The 18,647-nt window shown below is 39.2% G+C and overlaps 1 protein-coding gene across 3 annotated transcripts in view; it reads left to right on the top strand.

The window, feature by feature from the left end:
- Positions 1-18,647, top strand: part of KLHL2 (kelch like family member 2) — a 143,080-nt gene that overhangs the window by 13,145 nt on the left and 111,288 nt on the right. For all 3 annotated transcript variants that reach the window (XM_020976335.2, XM_020976336.2, XM_078148719.1), the window contains one exon: positions 2,936-3,061. In XM_020976335.2, the coding sequence (XP_020831994.1) occupies positions 2,936-3,061 (126 nt within the window). The remainder of the gene's footprint in view (positions 1-2,935; positions 3,062-18,647) is intronic.

Genomic DNA, 18,647 nt, shown 5'->3' with positions numbered 1-18,647 from the left:
GTTGCTGTCTATAAGTTTTATATTACTATATTATTAACTCTTGGATTTGATGTCTGCGCATTTTAATTTCTAATTGTTGTAGTGCGGGGGCACCATTTTTTAATTAATTACCTTTGCATATGAATGATAAGCCCCTAACTTAAATTCCATAATAATTAGACATTTATATAGAGGACATTAGTCCTGCAAAAGATGTTCTCAGCAAGGATGCTATGCTGGGAAAGGCCTCCCACTGTCATGCATTAATTTTTTTCCAGCTTCTTTGAGTTGAGTGTTTTTTGGAGGATTTCTGTCTTCATCTGTTTTCCTGGCCCTAGAAAGGATGAAATCAGAAAAATTGGGGGTGGCAAGGGACGGGGATAAGCAACATGGAAGCAGATCGCTGTTAGATACATATAAACATATATATATATATATATATATATATATATATATATATATATATATGTGTGTGTGTGTGTGTATGTGTATATTTATATATGTATGTGTGTATATATATACATATATACACACACACACATATATATATGTATGTATATATCTATCTATCTATACGTGTGTGTGTGTGTGTATATAAATCTCTCTGTTAAATCTTCTCATCCATAGCTCAGGCTGTGGGTTCATCCTAGCTCTTTTGCCCTTGTCTCTGTCCTGTGGTCAAGTTCATCCTCTTTTTTAGCTTCCTTTAACTGCAGAGGGTGTAGCAGTCCTCATGCCAAAAGGGAAGAATATCAGGGAAACTGTTGGCAAATCAGTGGTCCCCAAGGGCCTCCTAAACTTCCTCTGTAGGGTACCTTCTGGACATTGCCTACTTCATTGGGGAGGGATTCTTCATTGCCCACTCACTGACAAACTTCAGCTGCATTTCTGTACCGAAGCTGCTATTGTTTAGGGAACCAGAGGAAGGGGTAATCATTAAGGCAGAAGAAAGGCCAAGGGGCTGGGGGAGACTGATGTGAAAACTTTTAAAGGATGTATTTTTCCTCTCAAATTGGAGAGGAATAAGTGAGGGAGGAAATATAGGTCTAAACAGAGTTTCATCCCTTGTTAGAATGTAAGTCTGTCTAAGGGCAGGCATTGCCTTGTTTGCTTGTTTGTGTCCCCGATGCTAAGCATAGTATTGGCACATGGTAAGTGCTTCTTTAGTGCATTTTCATTAATTCATTTGTCTTTATTTTCTTAGGTTTGTCACCTTAATTTTTTACTGTCCTTTTCCTATTTTTTTTTTAAGATTGCTAGGAAGATGGTGTGTGTATGTGTGTGTTGAATAACATGAAATGTTCTAGATCATTTTAAATATGAAATTCAAGATCCACTGAAGTGAAGTATTGGGGGAGGTGTAGAATTACTTATAAAAATGTTGGCCAAAGGGCTCCAGAGGGGCATAGCAAAATCTAGATCAGATTTCTGGTTTGTAAAATTTGTTCAGAGCTTTATTCCATTCTTGGCTTAGTTGGAAATGCCATCAGAGTATAGCAGAAGGAAGTTTGAATCAGCCTCTGTAGCTTAAAAGACTCCTCATCTGTGAAATAGTTGTAATAAAGGCAGGCTTGGTGACATACTTCTGTAATCCTAGCAGCTAGAGAGATTGGGACTGGTGGATTGCTTGAGTTTAGGAGTTCTGAACTGCAGTGGTCTATAGCCAATCCAGGTATCCACACTTAATGTGGCACCAATATGATGAGCCCCCTGGGAGTAGGGGATCACCAGGCTGCATAAAGAGGGGCCATTTGGCCCATGCTGGAAACTGAATATAACAGAGGTCTCATGCCAGGTCAAAGTTCCCATGCCGGTTAGTGATGGAGTTGTTTCTGTGAGTGACTGCTGTGCTTCCAGCCTACATGAGGAGAGTTCCAGTATCAAAAACCTTTTAAAAAATAAAATAAAAATGGATAAATTTATAATTGTAGTAACCTTTCAGGGTTATTGTGAAGCTCAAATGAAATTATATATGGAAAATATTTTCAAACCTTAAAACACACTGCAGCCACTTAAAAATTTGTCTCAAAGGGAATTGATCTGTTGCACAACCTTTTATACTAAACCAAATTGTATATGCTCATATCATAAATCATTGACAGTTTAAAAAATTTATTTATGTTTAGTTTTCAGCATTCACTTTTATAAGATTTTGAGCTCTAGATTTTCCCCCCTCCCCAAGACAGCATGCAATCTGATATAGGCTATACATGTACAATCATATTAAACATATTTCCATATAAGTCATGTTGTGAAAGAAGGATCAGAACAAAAGGGAAAAACATGAGAAAGATAAAAAAATTGTATGCTTCAATTTGCATTCAGACTTCATAGTTCTTTTTCTAGATGTGGATAGCATTTTCCATCATAAGTCTTTTGGAATTTCTAAGATCATTGCATTGCTCAGAAGAGCTAAGTCTAACAGAGTTAGTCATTGCATAATGTTGCTGTTACTGTGTTCAGTGTTCTCCTGGTTCTTCTTATTTCACTTAGCATCAGTTTGTGCAAGTCTTTCTAGGTTTTTCTGAAGTCTGTCTGCTCACCATTTCTTATGACACAATAGTATTCCATTACATTCATATACCGCAACTTGTTCAGCCATTCCTCCATTGATGGGCATCCCCTCAATTTGCAATTTTTTGAAACCACAAAAAGAGCTACTCTAAATATTTTTGTACACGTAAGTCCTTTTCCCTTTAATCATTGACTGTTTTGAGGCAGTGTAATTTTGATTTATATTATTGGGGAAAGAGAGTGCTTGTACAATAACCTTCTAAATTATAACATTCCCTTAAATATGAGGATAGTGTAATTAGTGCTTCCCTTCCCTTTGGCTGGGAGGGTTGGTGCATGAAGCATTTTAACAGCACCTTTTATATGTGGAAGCTTGAGAAACAGGAGCTACCTACTCTTGAGTAATGACTTTTGGTTGGTTTTGTTCTGTCTTTGTTTACAGGTGCCCAAAGCAAAATCCCCAGAAGCCTCCTGATACAAAAGATGATAATACAGAAAAACACTGCCCGGTGACAGTGAACCCTTGGCACATGAAGAAGGCTTTTAAAGTCATGAATGAATTAAGAAGGTATCATTCTATCAACATGCACGTATTCAGCTGTGGTCGGGTCTCTGAGTCTGTCTTTGCTTTTCACTTATTTGCCATCATTATCATTCTTGTTATAAGGAAAACATGAAGTACACAGATTTCAAGAGAGGAATCTTGTTAAAATAAAGAGACAAGCAACATTGCATAATGGGAAAAATGCTGTTGTGAGACTCAGGAAAACGTGGGTTTGAATCCCACCTGCTGGGAGATCTTCAGAATCCTTAATTCTTTCATCTGTAAAATAGGGCTGTTGATAACCTGTAATATGCACTTCAGAGAATTATTAAAAGGATCAAGAGGATAATATGCTAGGGTGTATGAATTTGTTTTTTCCCCTAATGTATTGATAATTACCTAAACATAATTGGTTTCTTTTATAATCCAATATGTTTTACTTTATGCATATAAAAAACATTAAGGACAGCTAGGGTGGTACAGTGGATAGAGTGCCAGGCCTGGAGTCAGGAAGACTCATTTTCCTGAATTAAAAGCTGGCCTCAGACACCTATTAGCTGTGTGACCCTGGGCAAGTCACTTAACCCTGTTTCTCAATTCCTTATCTGTAAAATGAGCTGGAGAAGGAAATGGCAAACCACTTCATTATCTGCCAAGAAAACCCTTAAGAGTTGGACATGATTGAAACAGCTAAATAGCAACAGCAACAACGAAAGCATTATTCTAAGAAAGGGTCCAGAGATCTCACCACGATGCCACAGGGGTCCGTGACACAAAAAGACCTCCTGTCTAAAGGACTTCCTTTTGTAATGTCAACTGAAACTCATTGCCAAGAACATATGAAAATAACATTTTGGTCTGGGAAGAACCCTAGAGAGTTTTTTTCTCAAAGCTGTCTCATTCTCAAAGATGTTTCAAATATTTGATTGACAGTAGGGAAAAGGATTACTTTAGCAGGGTAATTAAAACATAGTAAGCTTTGGAGATTAAAAGTACAGTGTGCTTCAGCCTCAAGGAAAAATCGAACTGGATAATCAGATTGTTGTAGCTTTTTGAAAAGTGCTGTTTTTGTCCTACTCAGTTTTGTATGCCCAGTGATGTCTGTCTAAACTGACATTTATGTGGACCTTTGAGGTTTGCAAAGCACTTTATGAATATCTCTTGCTTGTGTCTTTAAAAGGCGTGATTCCATGTACAGTAAGTGCTGATCACTAGGTCTGGTTGGATTCTTTTTCTTTTTAATCCTGTTGTAACAGTCGAGGTATTTGGACTATAAAATAGAGTAACCATGAAGGGTACTGAAAAGAAATTCTTTTTAAAAAAAATCCTAAGGATAGGTGATTTCATTGGTATTGTTGTTTAGTTATGTCTGACTTTTTGTCAGCCCATTTGGTGTTTTCTTGGCAGAGATATTGCTATTTCTTTCTCCAACTCATTTTACAGATGAGGAAATGGAGGCAGACAGGTTAAGTTACTTGCCCAGGGCCACACAGCTAGTAAGTGTCTGAGCCTGGATTTGAACTGAGGAAAATGAGACTTCCTGACTCCAGGCCCAGCACTCTGTGCACTGTGGTGCCACCTAGCTGCCCCTGTATTGGTATAGGGAACTCTCTAATAAGGACACTCTCTCTACCAATGCAGATCTTTTCTGTAGCTTATAGTCTTTAGAGGGCTTTGAAGCCAAGAAGACCTGAGTTCAAATCCTCCTTCTGACATATACTGGCTATGTAACCGTGGTAGGCAGCTCCTTTAACTGTTGTCTACTACAGGTCTATTGCAGTTAGCTTTCTAACTATTCTATCGTAGTACTCTGGCTTTTTAAAATTCTTGTCCTACCTGGTACTGTTAATTGCTTTTCTTCTTTCCATTTTTCTTTTTCCTTTTTATCCTAGAAAGATTTAATTTAATAAAAGTATAAATCTTTCTTTCCCCCCCACCCCATGCACTATTTCTGGAGCACAATGGACACTGGCCAGGAAGCCAGTAGACCTGGTTCTAATTTCAGTTCTGCTGTTGATTTGATGTGTGATCTTAAGCAAGTCCCTTCCCTTTCCTTAGTTTCCACATTTGTAGAATGAAGAGGCTGGACTTGCAGTATTCTCATTTCATGCTTACTTTTTATAAGAGTTGATAACTAGGAAGCCGTGACTCTGAGGGCATTATTTGCTCAGCTGTTCCTTAGCCTGAGCAGGTTTCTATTACATGAGGTGTGAGTCATTAAGTCTGCAAGGTGTCTTGTGAGGTTTCCTCTGGGTGAAGCTGTGTCTTAAAACTCTCTCCACACCAGAAGCACCATTTCTGCTCCATTTCGGACACTGAGGGTAAAGATATTGAACAGTAGCCCATGTCCTTCAGGTCAGTCACACTAATTGTCACTTCTTGAGTTTCTTGATGCAAGTGAAGGATGCTGACTCCCCAAAAAGAAACTGTATGAATTACATCTCCCAGGCTGCCAATAAGATGTCAGACCAGGGCCTCTCCAATAGGGTAGGAAAGTGATAGTATTTTCAGTTTTAACATAAGATTATTCTGTTATAGAAAATAAATTGGCTTTAGACTGTTAGAACTAATGTCATTTCATAAGGATCGTAGATTTAGAACTGAAAGGGCTGCTAGAGATGGAATCCATCCCCCTCATTTTACGGATGAAGAAACTGAGGTACAGAAAATTGAAATGACTTGCCTAGGGTCACATAGTTAATAATAACAATAATAATAATAGCTAACATTACAACAATAGCAGCTAACATTTATATAGTGCTTACTGTGTGCTAGATACTGTGCTAAGTCAGTTATTTCATGATCCTCATAACAACCCTGGGAGGTAGGTGCTATTGTTATCTCATTTTACAGATGAAAAAAAATGAGGCAAACAAAGGTTAACACAGCTGGTGTCTGAAGCTGGATTTGAACTCGGGTCTTTCTTGACTCCAGGTCCAAACTTCATACCACTGTGCCACACTCAGTAGAATTCATCAAAATCTTAGTGGTTCTGTGGTCTCTCCCCATACCTCCAAGAAATTTCCTACCTTGCCCCAGGTCATTTATTTTGAGTGCTTCTCAAAACTAAGGTGGAAATCTCTGAAATTTGCTATTGGTTGCACAGCTGAAACTCATTAGTTACTTCCTGCCCTTGCAACAACTTCCTCTAGTAAGGGTGGTGCTAGCTGAAAGTGATTTCCTGGCTTCTTGGAAGGGACAGCTTCCCCTTCACTGCTTACAGAAGCTTTTCCACATTCTGGTCTCCAAGTGGGGGTAGGGAGAGGGGGAGGCGTTGCAAGAGGAGGCATGTTCTACAGACCAACTCCCTCATTTTCTTTATTTTTAATTTGTATTTTGTTTTTTCAATTAAAAAAGCATTTATTTTTGCTTCCCACATAACACTACCCCTGCCTGAGGGGGTGGGGGGGACAGAAAAACAACACTCAGGAATAAAATATACAGAATCAAGCAACACAAATTTCCCTGCTGGCCATGTCCCAAAATCCTTGTCTAATTCTGTATCTTAGCGCCCTCATTGGAGCCATGTGCTGGAAGTCACTGCGTTGATTGATTGGAGCTTTTAAGTCCTTCAGTGCCTGTCTTCACAGTGTTCTGATTGTTATTTAAATGATTTTCCTGGTTCTGCTCATGTACCTCTGCCTCAGTTCATCCAAGGCTCCCCAGGTTTCTGTGATGCCACCACTTTCATAGTTCCTTTGCCACAGTAGGATTTCATTCTATTCTATTCTATGATTTGTTCGGCTATTCCAATTGACCAACATCCCTTTAGTGTCAACTCCTTTCCTACTGCAAATGAAGCTGCTAGAAATATTTTTGTACATGTGGTTCTTTCACCTGCCTCTCTCCTCTCTTCTCTTCTTTTCTCTCCTCCCCTCTCCTCTTTCTCCATACATATGTACACACACAATTTGCATATATATTTACATCTATGCACATAAAATGTATATGTACATAAACACATGTTTATAAGACATATACATGCACGCACATAAAGTGTATATATACACGTAAATGTATAAAATATATATATACACATATAAAATGTATATGCACATACATAAAAAGTATACATATACACATATATACACACATACACATTGCAGCTAGGTGGTACAGTGGATAGAGTGCCAGGCCTGGGGTCAGGAAGACTGCTCCACAATATAGTTTGATTGCTTGTAAAATGAGATAATCCATCAAGTGAGATAATATGTGTAAAGTGCTTAGCATAGTCCTTAGCACACAGTAGGCATTGTATAAAGACTTATTCCCTTCCCTTAAAAGCCAGAAATGATGCCCTGTGGTCATGATGATTCATTTAGTTGAGTAAATGTTGAGTCCCTACTGAGTGCTTACTTCTGCATTAGGGACCAAGAGAATACAAACAGGCCTTGCCCATAAGGAAGAGAACTCATTTGAAGAGAGGAGACATACAAAAGCAAAATAATTAGGGAAAAGTAACCGATTGGAACAGTGATTGTTTTAGGATTGAAGCGTAAGGAGGCAGCTGGTGGTGCAGTAATTAGAGAGCTAGACCTGGAGCCAGGAAGACCCAAGTTCAGATTCAGCCTCAAACACTTACTGGTTGTGTTAACCTTGAGCAAATCACTTCACCTCCGTTTGCCTCAGTTTTCTCATTTGTAAAATGGGGAGAGGGTTGTTGTTGAGCATCAAATGAGATAATAATTGTAAAGTGCGCAGTGCCTGCCACATTCTTAAATGCTTATTCTCTTATCCTTCTTTTTCCCTCTGGAAGGATATAGTCAGAGGAAGTGGGCCTTTAGCTGGGACCTAAAAAAATTATGTGATCACAGGAGCACAGATTTGGAGCTAGAAAGGACCTTGAAGGTCAGTCCCTTCATTTTACTGAGGTGATACAGGTTGTAGGTGACAGAGCAGGGATTTGAGTCCAGGTAATTTGACTCCAAATCCAGCCCTATCCTTATTGCATCATGGGATTGGAAAGATGGAGGGGAAAGAGAAGGGAACTCTAGTGATGTGAAAGAAGGAAATGGGAGATTTTAGTCTGGAGAGAATGAGAAAACAGGCTTAGTTCATATAGCACAGAGAAAATGGGAAGTGGAAAAAAAGTGTGATTAAGGGGTTACCATATAACAGGGTGAATGAAGGCCTTAAATGTCAAGATTAGAGTTTGGACTTGTTTCTGTAAGCAGTGGGGAGCCGTTGATGGTTACTGAGCAGAGGAGTGATATGATAATGATTATTTACTAGAATGTAAGTTTCTCAAAGTCAAGGAGTATTTCACTTTTTTATTTCTATCTCCAGGGCCTAGCATAGTGCTTGGTAATTAACAGGCTGCCGACCAAAAAGCATTTACTAAATGTCTACTGTGTGTTAGTACACTGTGCTGGGTGCTGGGATTACAAAGACATCAATGAAACAGTCCATGTTGTCAAGGAGCTTATGTAAATTCTTCAAATAGTAAGTGCTTAATAAAAGCTTGTTGATTGTTACTTCTGGAAGGAATGGAACAGTAAGCCTGTGAGAACATGTAACTTAATGTGAAACTTGCTAAGCCTTGTTCAGTGAGTGATTATGTTCTTGGCTGGAGTTCAAGAGTGTAAGGCACCGTGGAGGATAAAATAATATTAATGGTAATAATAGCTAGCATTTATGTGGTGCCAAGTAAAGCTCTTTATAGGTGGTATCTCTTGATTTTCATAACAGTCTTATGAGGTAGGTGCTGTTCTACCTCCATTTTACAGATTAAAAAATTGAGGCTGAGAGAGTTAAGTGATTTGCCTCATGTTGTATGGTTGGTGTCTAGGGCAAAATTTGAACTGTCAGGTCTTCCTGACTCCAGGTCTGTCTCTCTGTCTACCATGTCTCCTGTCTACTAAAATAGAGCATAAGACAAGACCCCTACTCTCTCTCTCTTTTTTTTTTTTGGTTAGGCAGTGGGGTTAAATGACTTGCCCAGGGTCACACAGCTGGTAAGTGTTAAGTGTATGAGTTCGGATTTGAACTCAGGTCCTCCTGAATCCAGGGCCAGTGCTCTATCTATCCACTGAGCCACCTTGCTGCCCCAAGACCCCTACTCTCAAGGAGCTTGGTGTCAGTTTAAACTCTGCACAACTTAATGCTACTGTGGAGGGTGGGGTGAAAGATGAAATGACTAAGGAAACAAAGGTTTGAGCTTCCAAGCATATCGATTTATGAAGCAACACACGCCAGTTACCCAACAAATCAAGACCAGGTCCCTTCCTCAGCTTAGGGCTGGACCCTGAATACAGGATGAGATATTTTTGTACATTAAAAACAATTACTCAAATAAAGCCAATTATTATTAGTTAAAAGGAAACAATTAACCAGGCTATATGCAACATTAGGTAATCTGATTTTTAACTGGAGGAAAGATTAGGGACTTTCCAAATTGAGAGAGGCAGAATGAACAAGTGCAATTCCCTGAATGTAGAAAAATGTGTCCTATTCCTTCCAAGTGTCTGTATACAGTCAAAGGAACATGGAAACAATAACTGATTGATCAGTATGGAGCAAGTTTTCAGATAAGACATATGGGTTGCGTGAGATGTATAACTGTGAGAAAACTCCTTGCATCAATCTTTGGATCTGACTGCATTTCTAGTCAGCACATTCAGGTCCTTAGTTAAGGGTCTCTATGTAGCAGGTAGAGGTGATCTAGCTTCTCTGCCATGCAAGTCTAGGTTCAAACAGTGCACCAGAGTCCTCTCACAATTCTCACAATTGAATAACGTTTTCTCACAAGACAAAAATTGGACTAGACGCATAATTGAATAAAAAGGGAACTGAGCTAGCTCCAGAATTGAGTCACAAGATGGAGTCTGTGTGGTTCACCCAATTCCAACCACCACTTGCTTCTCCAATCTCCTCAATTCCCTCAGTACTCAACTATCAGATTTGCTTTGGCAATTATTATTGGGTAACGAAGTGGAAGGTTGATGTCATGGTGTTCTGTAGGGCAGTGGTGGAGGACCGTGTACTGCTCTGGCCCTTTATATTGTGTCTATCTGTGCAGGTGTTCACTGTGCTGTTTCCTATGCACCCCTGCTTTTGGTCCTACATTGCAACATGCAAGGGATACAGAATCATTTTTCACTAATTGCCTCACCTTTAAAACTCCTTCTTGTTATCAGTTTAAAAAATATTGGTGGAATGTATTTTCATAATACTGGTGCCGGTGAACTTGACTATGGTTAGGTTCTTCAGCCACAGCACCTGTGACTGACTATAGCCACCCAGCTTTCTATGATAACTGGAAGCAGGGATAGTTTGGACAAATTGTTCACAAAGAATTCCAACACTTAATTAGTCATTACTTTCAGCCTCTTTTCCAGCCAGCCTAAAAAAAAAAGTCACTTCTATTGTCGAATGTGAATTTTACTACCCTGGAGAGCTGATAGACAGGTCAACTGCATACAAATTAGATATTCAAAGCTCACCCCAGAGCATAGTCTAGCAGAGGTGAAGCCTTGGGATACTCGTGGTCTTCAAAGAATCTCTAACAGACTCCAGATCTAACAAGATTCCTGAAAATCAGACTATATTGGCTCTGTTCCTTCATGTGGCAGATAGATTAGTATAATGTCTAGACCACTGGGCTTGAGATCAGGAAGCCCTGAGTTCAAATTCCACTTTCAACTCTTACTGTGTGATTAGGGCTAGTCACTTAATTCCTCAGAGCCTCAGTTTCCTTATCTGTAAAATAGGGATAATAATCACAAGGTTTATGGAGTTGTTGTGGGCATCAAATGAGGATAAAATATGGAAAGCATTTTACAAACATTAAAGTGTTGTATAATGGTTAACTTTTATTATCTTCAGGATTTCCTAAGCTGCACCTAGATTAGGGCAACAGAAGGAAGGGGAAATGTGTTTGTTTTTATTTATTTTAAAAATGTTTTACTGGTGTCTTTTATCTTTACATTAGTCATTTCTAGATATACTCTTACCTCCCCATCCCCTGCAAAATGAGGCTTCCTTCATAAGAAAGAAAACAAGTTGAGTAAAATCAGCCAATATAGAGTTTGATAGTGTATGCTACATTCCATTCCCATTATCTTGCACTTATCACTGCCAAAAGGAGGGAGGATACTTCTCTTTTCTTCCTCCCTCTCTCTGCCCATTATTATTAGTCAGTGTTTTCCCATCATTTTAATGTTTTTTATTCATACTATTATAGTCACTGCAAATATTCTCTTGACTCTTCTTGCTTCACTCTATATCAGTTCATATAAGACATAAAATGATACATTTTGGACTAGTATTAGCTTAGATTTTAAATACTTTCCCCCCAAGGGGCCACAGGATGATAATCTATATATATATTGAGAAAATATGTATCACAGAACACTCTTCTGTTATATTGCAAAAAATTCTACTTCATTTTTCTTCAGTGTACTAAGTACCCAGTATGTGCTAAGCAGTATCCTAGGAATAGGATATACAAAGACAGACTCAAACAATCCTTACTCTTAAAAAGCTTGCATTCTGCTGAGAAAGTCACTTCTGTTCAGCCTTGTTGTTTCTCTTCCTTTACTCCAAAAGATCCATGATTTCATGAGTGTGGACAGGTGCTTCTTCTGCTGAGCTGCATTAGAGACCTTCTGTGCATCATGAACAGCTTTCATGAGTTGCCATGGTCAAAAGAAAAAAAAATCCATCATTGGCTAACTGTGTTTCTTTCAATGAGTCTTTCCTCACTTGGAGAGATAGTTCCTCCAGTGACATGCATATGAATCTATTCCTGAATCATTACTGAAGCCTTTCCAGCTTGGTTGGTCCAGCCATAGCTTCATTTCTGTGTGCATTGACTGAAGGTACCAGGTCACCTTCTTGAAACTATATCATATGGACTATTTGTGCCTAACCTGTGGTAGAGCCTTCAGAGTTCATGTTGGTCTGAGTAGCCACAGTCGGACACGCTGTACTTTTACTCCAACATAGTGGTCCTTTTCAAACACAAAGGATAACAACTACTAAGGCCCCACCATTATTTAGTAAGAAAGGTGTGTCAATGATTCTACATCCAATACCCTTTTTACTAAATACTGAGCTGAATCTCCGTGTTAGGCCTCACAAACTTACCCATCTTAGGATAAGCGCTAAGCATAGTTGCAGAACAAAAGATTCTTGGAATGGAGGGAAGGCAGTCATACTATGATAACACTTCTCCCCTCTTCCTCACTGTCCCAGGAAGGACACACTGGAGGGAACACATGTAGCAAACGCATGAGGAAAAGTACCAAGTCTCCACACAATTGTATCTAAATCCTTCCCTGCTTGCCAAAGACTTACCTTGGTCAGCTCCTCTATAGCTGCCAATAGGGTGACAGCCAGTCCTAGATCTGCCATCCTCCCTTCTCTGTAAAGACCTAAGTTACATACCACCTGTGTAGGTTGGGAATGTCATGAAGCAGTTTCATCTGGTTCTATTGCTTCCATGGCTCTGTGTTCCCATACTTAATCTGCTAACACTGATGTTAATTTTTTATATCATCATCATACAAAAAATTCTGACTATGTTTAGGGTTTGGCCCATGGCCAGGCATTCTAACTACTATGCCATTGCTTGTAACGACGGCAGTGTCACATAGGAGAAAGAGCACTGCTTGAGTGGAGGGCTGGACATCATGGGTCCTGGGCTTGAACTCCAGCCCTGCCTCAACTTAGAGCAAGTCATATTACTAGGAAATTTCAGGTTTTAGAGAAGATAATTTCTAAGGTTTCTTGCTATCCTTGATCTAGTGGAATGTAGTTGCTTTGCTACTAATTTTCTTCATGACCTTAAATTTAAGTCCCTTAACCCTGTTGGGTCTTAGTTTTTTTCTTTTTAAAACTGGAAATTTGGACCAAATGAATTCTATTTGTTTCTTTAGCTGCTGACCAACAATGCTAATTTATGGTCAGCTTGTTATCCATCGTAATCCGCTTATCTGTTTCTGCCCTAAAACCCATCCTATGTCCTTATAACTGTGTAGGTTTATTTATTTCAGAAGTAGAGTTGGAAGGGAACTTTTAGTCTAAACTCCTTTTTTTACAAATGAGCAAACTGATTTGCCCAAGGTCACCCAAGTAGTAAGAGGCAGAGCTCCTGTCTCTGCCCTCTGTCTCTAAAACAGTTGTTTTGTCCATTACAGCATTAGGATCTCACTCTTTAAGTATACTACCCTGGCAATATTAATAATAATAATAGCTAACATTATATAGTACTTATTATATGTCAGGCACTATGCTAAGCACTTTATGATTATTATCTCCTTTGAGTCTCATAACAATCCTGAGAAGTAGGTGCTGTTATTATCTCATTTTACAGTTGAGGAAACTGAGGCAAATGGGTTAAGTAACTTGCCCAGGGTCACACAGCTAGTAATTGTCTGCGTCTGGGTTTGAACTCAGGTCTATCCTGACTTCAGGCCCAGCACTGTGCCAGCGAACTACCTCTAGCTGTATTATTGAACTTCATGTGTCCAGATCTTTGGATTGAAAGTTACTACATCTGACTATCAGGTTCATTTTAAATTCCAAACTAGTCCTCAAAAGTCACAGCCTTCTCCCCTTACTTGTTCATTTTTGGTATTTTAACCCCTCATATCTTAGTTTCAACATCTAGACTTAATAGGGAAAATTTGAAGACAGTGTCTCAAGGTAATATTGATCTTTTAAAATATTGGGTTTGGGAGTTCTGTGGTTTTCCAAGATGCTAAATTTGACTAAGAAAAAAAAAGCCTTAGCTTTAGAGATCTGTGAATACTTGTGGGGATGACGCCATTCGGGATTCACTCCTTTGTGATGAGGAGATAATTTTGACCTACAGGCAGTATGTGGGAGCTCATCCTTTGCCGTAGAATCAAACCATCTGTGACCATTAAGATGCAGGCTTCTGTACTGCCATAATTCAGAAATTAGGAATATGCAAGTCAACCTGTTAAGATGTTATTAAGAGTATTTGATTTCCCACCTTCTCAATGGGTAGGGGAGGGAGTGGAGGGTGGGAGAGAATTTGGGACTGAATTTTTTTAAGGACCTTATTAAAAGAACGCTATTTTTAATGTTTCTTTATGATGGAATCGTATAGTGTTACTGTATTTTTCCTTAAGAACTTTTAGATGTCATGGAACCAAGTGGATATCTCTCTCTCTCTCTCTCTCTCTCTCTCTCTCTCTCTCTCTCTCTCCCCCCCTCCCCCCATACACACGCACACAGACACACACACACACACGTACACTGTCCTCTATTATACATGCATATATATATATTCTGGGCAAATTTAATCAGTTTTTATGTCACCACAGACTCACTGTTTTAGTTGGAAGCAGGGTGGGGTGGGTAGGGGAAGAGGGGAGAGAAAAGAATAAGTATTAAGCACCTACTATGTGCTAAGCACTTTAGAAATATCATCTCATTTGATGAATTAGAGTAGATCCTGACTTGGTATAGGTACATGTTTTATATATAAAAGAAATACAGTTCAAACGAAATTTTCTATGCACCCATGATATGCAAGGTGCTATGCTAGGCTCTGAGGATACAGACAAATAATGAAACCAAGTCCTTGCCCTCAAGCAGTTTACATTCTAATGGAAGGGTATGAATGTGTACATATAAGTAATTTCATTGATCAGAGTAATTAAAATAATTTCAGATGGGAGAGAGCAAAAAGCATTAATGATTTAGTAGAGAGGGTACTGGATTTGGAATCATGGGGCCTAGGCTTGAGCTCAACCCTGCCTTGACCTGCAGCACGTCATAGGAAATTTCAGGGTTTAGAGGAGATGATTGCTAAGGTTTCTTTCTGCTATCCTTGCCCTAGTGGAATGTAGCTTTTTTTCAAAACTTGTTTGGCTTCTCCATTCTGGAGTGAGTTGAAGTGATAAGCTTGAATTATATTTGTCCTCTCCCTTCAAGGCTTCATTTCACTGATTTAAGATACCTAAGGGATATTGCAAAAGAGACAGCTTAGTGAGCTGACCTTGGAGTTGGAAAGCCTTGGGTCCCACAGGTCCCACTGACATGTTCTAGCTATGTGACCCTTAGCGAGTCATTCACCCTGGCAACATTCAAGGACTACAAGAGGTCCAGCCTGCATTGGTACAGGGAGTTTCCCCACTGGGGATTCCCTATAATAATAAAATCACTGGTCTGGTCTTAAAAAGAAAAACAAACCAAAAAACTGGAAATTGCAGTGGCTGCAATTTTCTTTATTTGATCAAGTGGTTGTTTTCATGGTAGGATGTTGTCATGTTCTTTTGTTCGGATATTCACCACTCTCTGATAAAATTTCCTTGAGGGACTGAGCAGCTGGACAAAACTCAAGGATAAAAAGAAACTTCTCCAAAAAGCATTATGAAGCATAGCCTTTTAGTTAACTGTGTGCAGGGCTGTTTTTTGAGGTCACAATGGTATAGTGACAGCCAGTGTGGAAGAGGGGAAAAACTGTAGGACACGGAGTCACAAACTCTGGGTGTGCATCCTAGTTCTGCCACTTTGTAGCTTTCTGACTTTGGGCCAATCCTTGACTTCATTTTTCTTTATTTATTTCTAATTCTTCATTCATTCATTTAGCTCTCCATTCATTTATTTGTTCATTTAGCTATCAATCAATTAATTAATTTGTTCATTTAGTTTCTATTAATTTAGTTACTTATTGTTGTATTTATTTATTCATTCAGCTATCCATTTATTTATTTGTTCATTCATTTAGCTATCTTATTTACTTATTTGTTCATTCATTTAACTATATCTTATTTATTTTTTTATTTTTAGGGCCTTAGTTTTCTCATGTGTCCAAAGGGGACGGTAATACTTACCATCTATATCTCCTTTTCCTTTCTTTTTTTATTTTTCTTTCTTTCTCTGTGTGTGTGTGTGTGTGTGTGTGTGTGTGAGAGAGAGAGAGAGAGAGAGAGAGAGAGAGAGAGAGAGAGAGAGAGAGGCAATTGGGATTAAATGACTTGCCCAAAGTCACACAGCTGGTAAATGTCAAGAATCTGGTCTGAGACCGCATTTGAACTCAAGTCCTCCTGACTCCAGGGCTGGTGTTCTATCCACTGTGCCACCTAGCTGCCCTCCTTTTCCTTTCTTAAAGCGGAATATATCTTTTTTTCTCCCAATTTTATTAATTTATTGATTTATTAACAATCACTTCCATATGCTTTTGAGTTGAAAATTTTTTTCCCCCTTCCTCCCCCCCCACCCTCCCCAAGACAGCACACAATCTGATATAGGTTTTACATTTACATTCCTATTAAACATATTTTCACATTAGTGAAACTGTAAGTAAAAATTAAAACCAAATAGGAGGAACTATCAGAAAGATGAAACAAAACTCAACAGAAGGTAAAAATAAGTGATAGCGATTCAACTTCCATAGTTCTTTCTTTGGGTGTGGACAGCATTTTCCATCCTGAGGCCTCTGGAGATGTCTTAGATCCTTGTAATGCGGAGAAGGGTTCAGTTTAACAATCTTAGTCATTGCATAACATGGCTGTTATTGTATACAAAGTCCTCTTGGTTCTTCTGCTCACTTCACTCAGCATCAGACCATATACGTCTTTCCAGATTTTTCTGAAGTCAGCCTGTTCAGCATTTCTTATAGCACAATAATATTCCATTACGTTCATATACCTTAACTTGCTCAGCCATTCCCCAGTTGATGGGCATCCTCTCAATTTCCAATTCTTTGCCACCACAAAAAGAGCTGCTATGAATCTTTTTGTACATGTGGGTCCTTTTCCCATTTGTTTGATCTCTTTGAGATATAGCCCTAGAAGTGCCATTTCTGGGTCACGGGGTGTGCACATTTTTACAGCCTTTTGGACATAGTTCCAAATTCTGAGCCAGCTTCTTATTAGAATGCTTGTGATGTCACCCAGTGAGTTCCTAGCCCCTACTGTTGCTTTTTTGCCTGTTCCCTATGATGTCTTTTCTCTTTTTATCCCCAGCATTTACTATATATCTTGGCACCTGGTAAACATTTAATAAATGCTTTTCCATTCATTCCAAGTCTTCCATTTAATTAATGTCTTCTCCCCTAATTACATTTTGCAGAGGTAAGAGCACTCACTCTGGAGTCTTTAGTTTCAAGTTCAAATCTCACTGCTGAGGATCATTACCTGTGTGCCCTTGAACAAGTAATTTAACGTCTTGGTCCTCAGTTTCCTTCTCTGTAAAATGAGGGGTTTGGACTAGCTGGCCTGGGAGGTTCCTTTCTGATCTGATTCTATGATTCTGTCATGCCTTCAGTTTCTTCTCCTCTTAGTTTTGACCTTATTCTCCTGCCTCTCTGCAGCCTGGGCTCTGTCTTCAGATGCTTAATAAGGTAACATGCTTTTTCTAGCATCTCAGTGTGGACATATCTTGGTACCCTAACTTGTTGTCCCAGAATTCTTAACTCATTCAGATCATGTCTGAACAGAAGGACATGTTCTTTGTCCTTTGTCTTTTGAACTTGGCATCTTGCAGGGGCACCTAGACATGGTGGCCGGTTTTCTCTCATGATTATTAGAGAAAAATGCCTCCAATTAGTTTTTCCTTCTTGAAAAATCTGATCATGTATGCCATCACTGAATACAGATGTTGACAGTCTGTATTTCCAGACTGGTTACAGTGGGAACATTAAAGATGGGCACACACGTAGGCTTTCCCGCAGTATCTGAGGGCTGGGTAAGAACCACAGGATTTCAGGGAAGTGACTGACATTGCCATATCAGGAAGAGAGGTGACCGGGATAGTCATTCTCAAGTTCAGTATTCTTTGTCGCCACCTGGTCAGAGTCTTATCTGGATTGACTACTGAATGATGTTGCTGACTGTAGAAGCAAAACCCTGTTAAAATAATCAACCAGGAAAACAAGGTAACCTGTTTTGTTTTCCTTCCACAGCAAGTACACTCAGATTATTGATATGATTGTAGCTTTTTTTTTTTAAACAGCTCAGATAGATACTCAGGTGGATCTGTGATTCATCACTTTCTGCTGATGGAGATTACAATCTGTACATACCTACCAGGTATGTACCTCTACAGGAGGTACATATCTTTTTTCTTGTGTTTATATCGCAGCATTCAGCACAGTTCCTGGCATGTAGTAAGCATTTAATAAATGCTTGGCTTTTTGCCTTCCTTCATTTCTTTCTTCCTTCCTTTTTCCTTCCCTTCCTCCCTCTTTCCTTCCTTCTATTTCAGTTGTGTCCAATGCTTTGTGACCCGCATTTGAGATTTTTGTGGTAAAGATATTGGAGCAGTTTGCCATTTCCTTCTCCAACTTATCTTACAGGTAAGGGAACTGAGACAAATAGGATAAAGTGACTTGCCCAGGGTCACATAGCTAGTAAGTGGCTGAGGCGAGATTTGAACTCATGAAGATGAGTCTTCCAGACTTCAGGCCCAACAATGTATTCATTGAGGCCATTTAGCTGCCCTCCAATCCTATCCGTGCCTTTCCTAATTTTTTCATAGTGGATCTTGCCAATGTGTTGGTATTCTTCTCAGGGCTTAACTAGTGGATAGAGCATTGTACCTGGAGTCAGGGAGATCTGAGTTCAAATCCAGCTTCAGATACTAGCTATGCAACCCTGGACAAGTGGCTTAATCTCTGTTTACCTCAGTTTCC

Source organism: Phascolarctos cinereus, unplaced genomic scaffold (genome assembly GCF_003287225.1).
Source record: "Phascolarctos cinereus isolate Bilbo 61053 unplaced genomic scaffold, phaCin_HiC Scaffold_9;HRSCAF=440, whole genome shotgun sequence".
NCBI lineage: Eukaryota > Metazoa > Chordata > Mammalia > Diprotodontia > Phascolarctidae > Phascolarctos > Phascolarctos cinereus.
The sequence above is the reverse complement of the archived record's forward strand: the minus strand, read 5'-3'. Positions and strand labels throughout refer to the sequence as shown.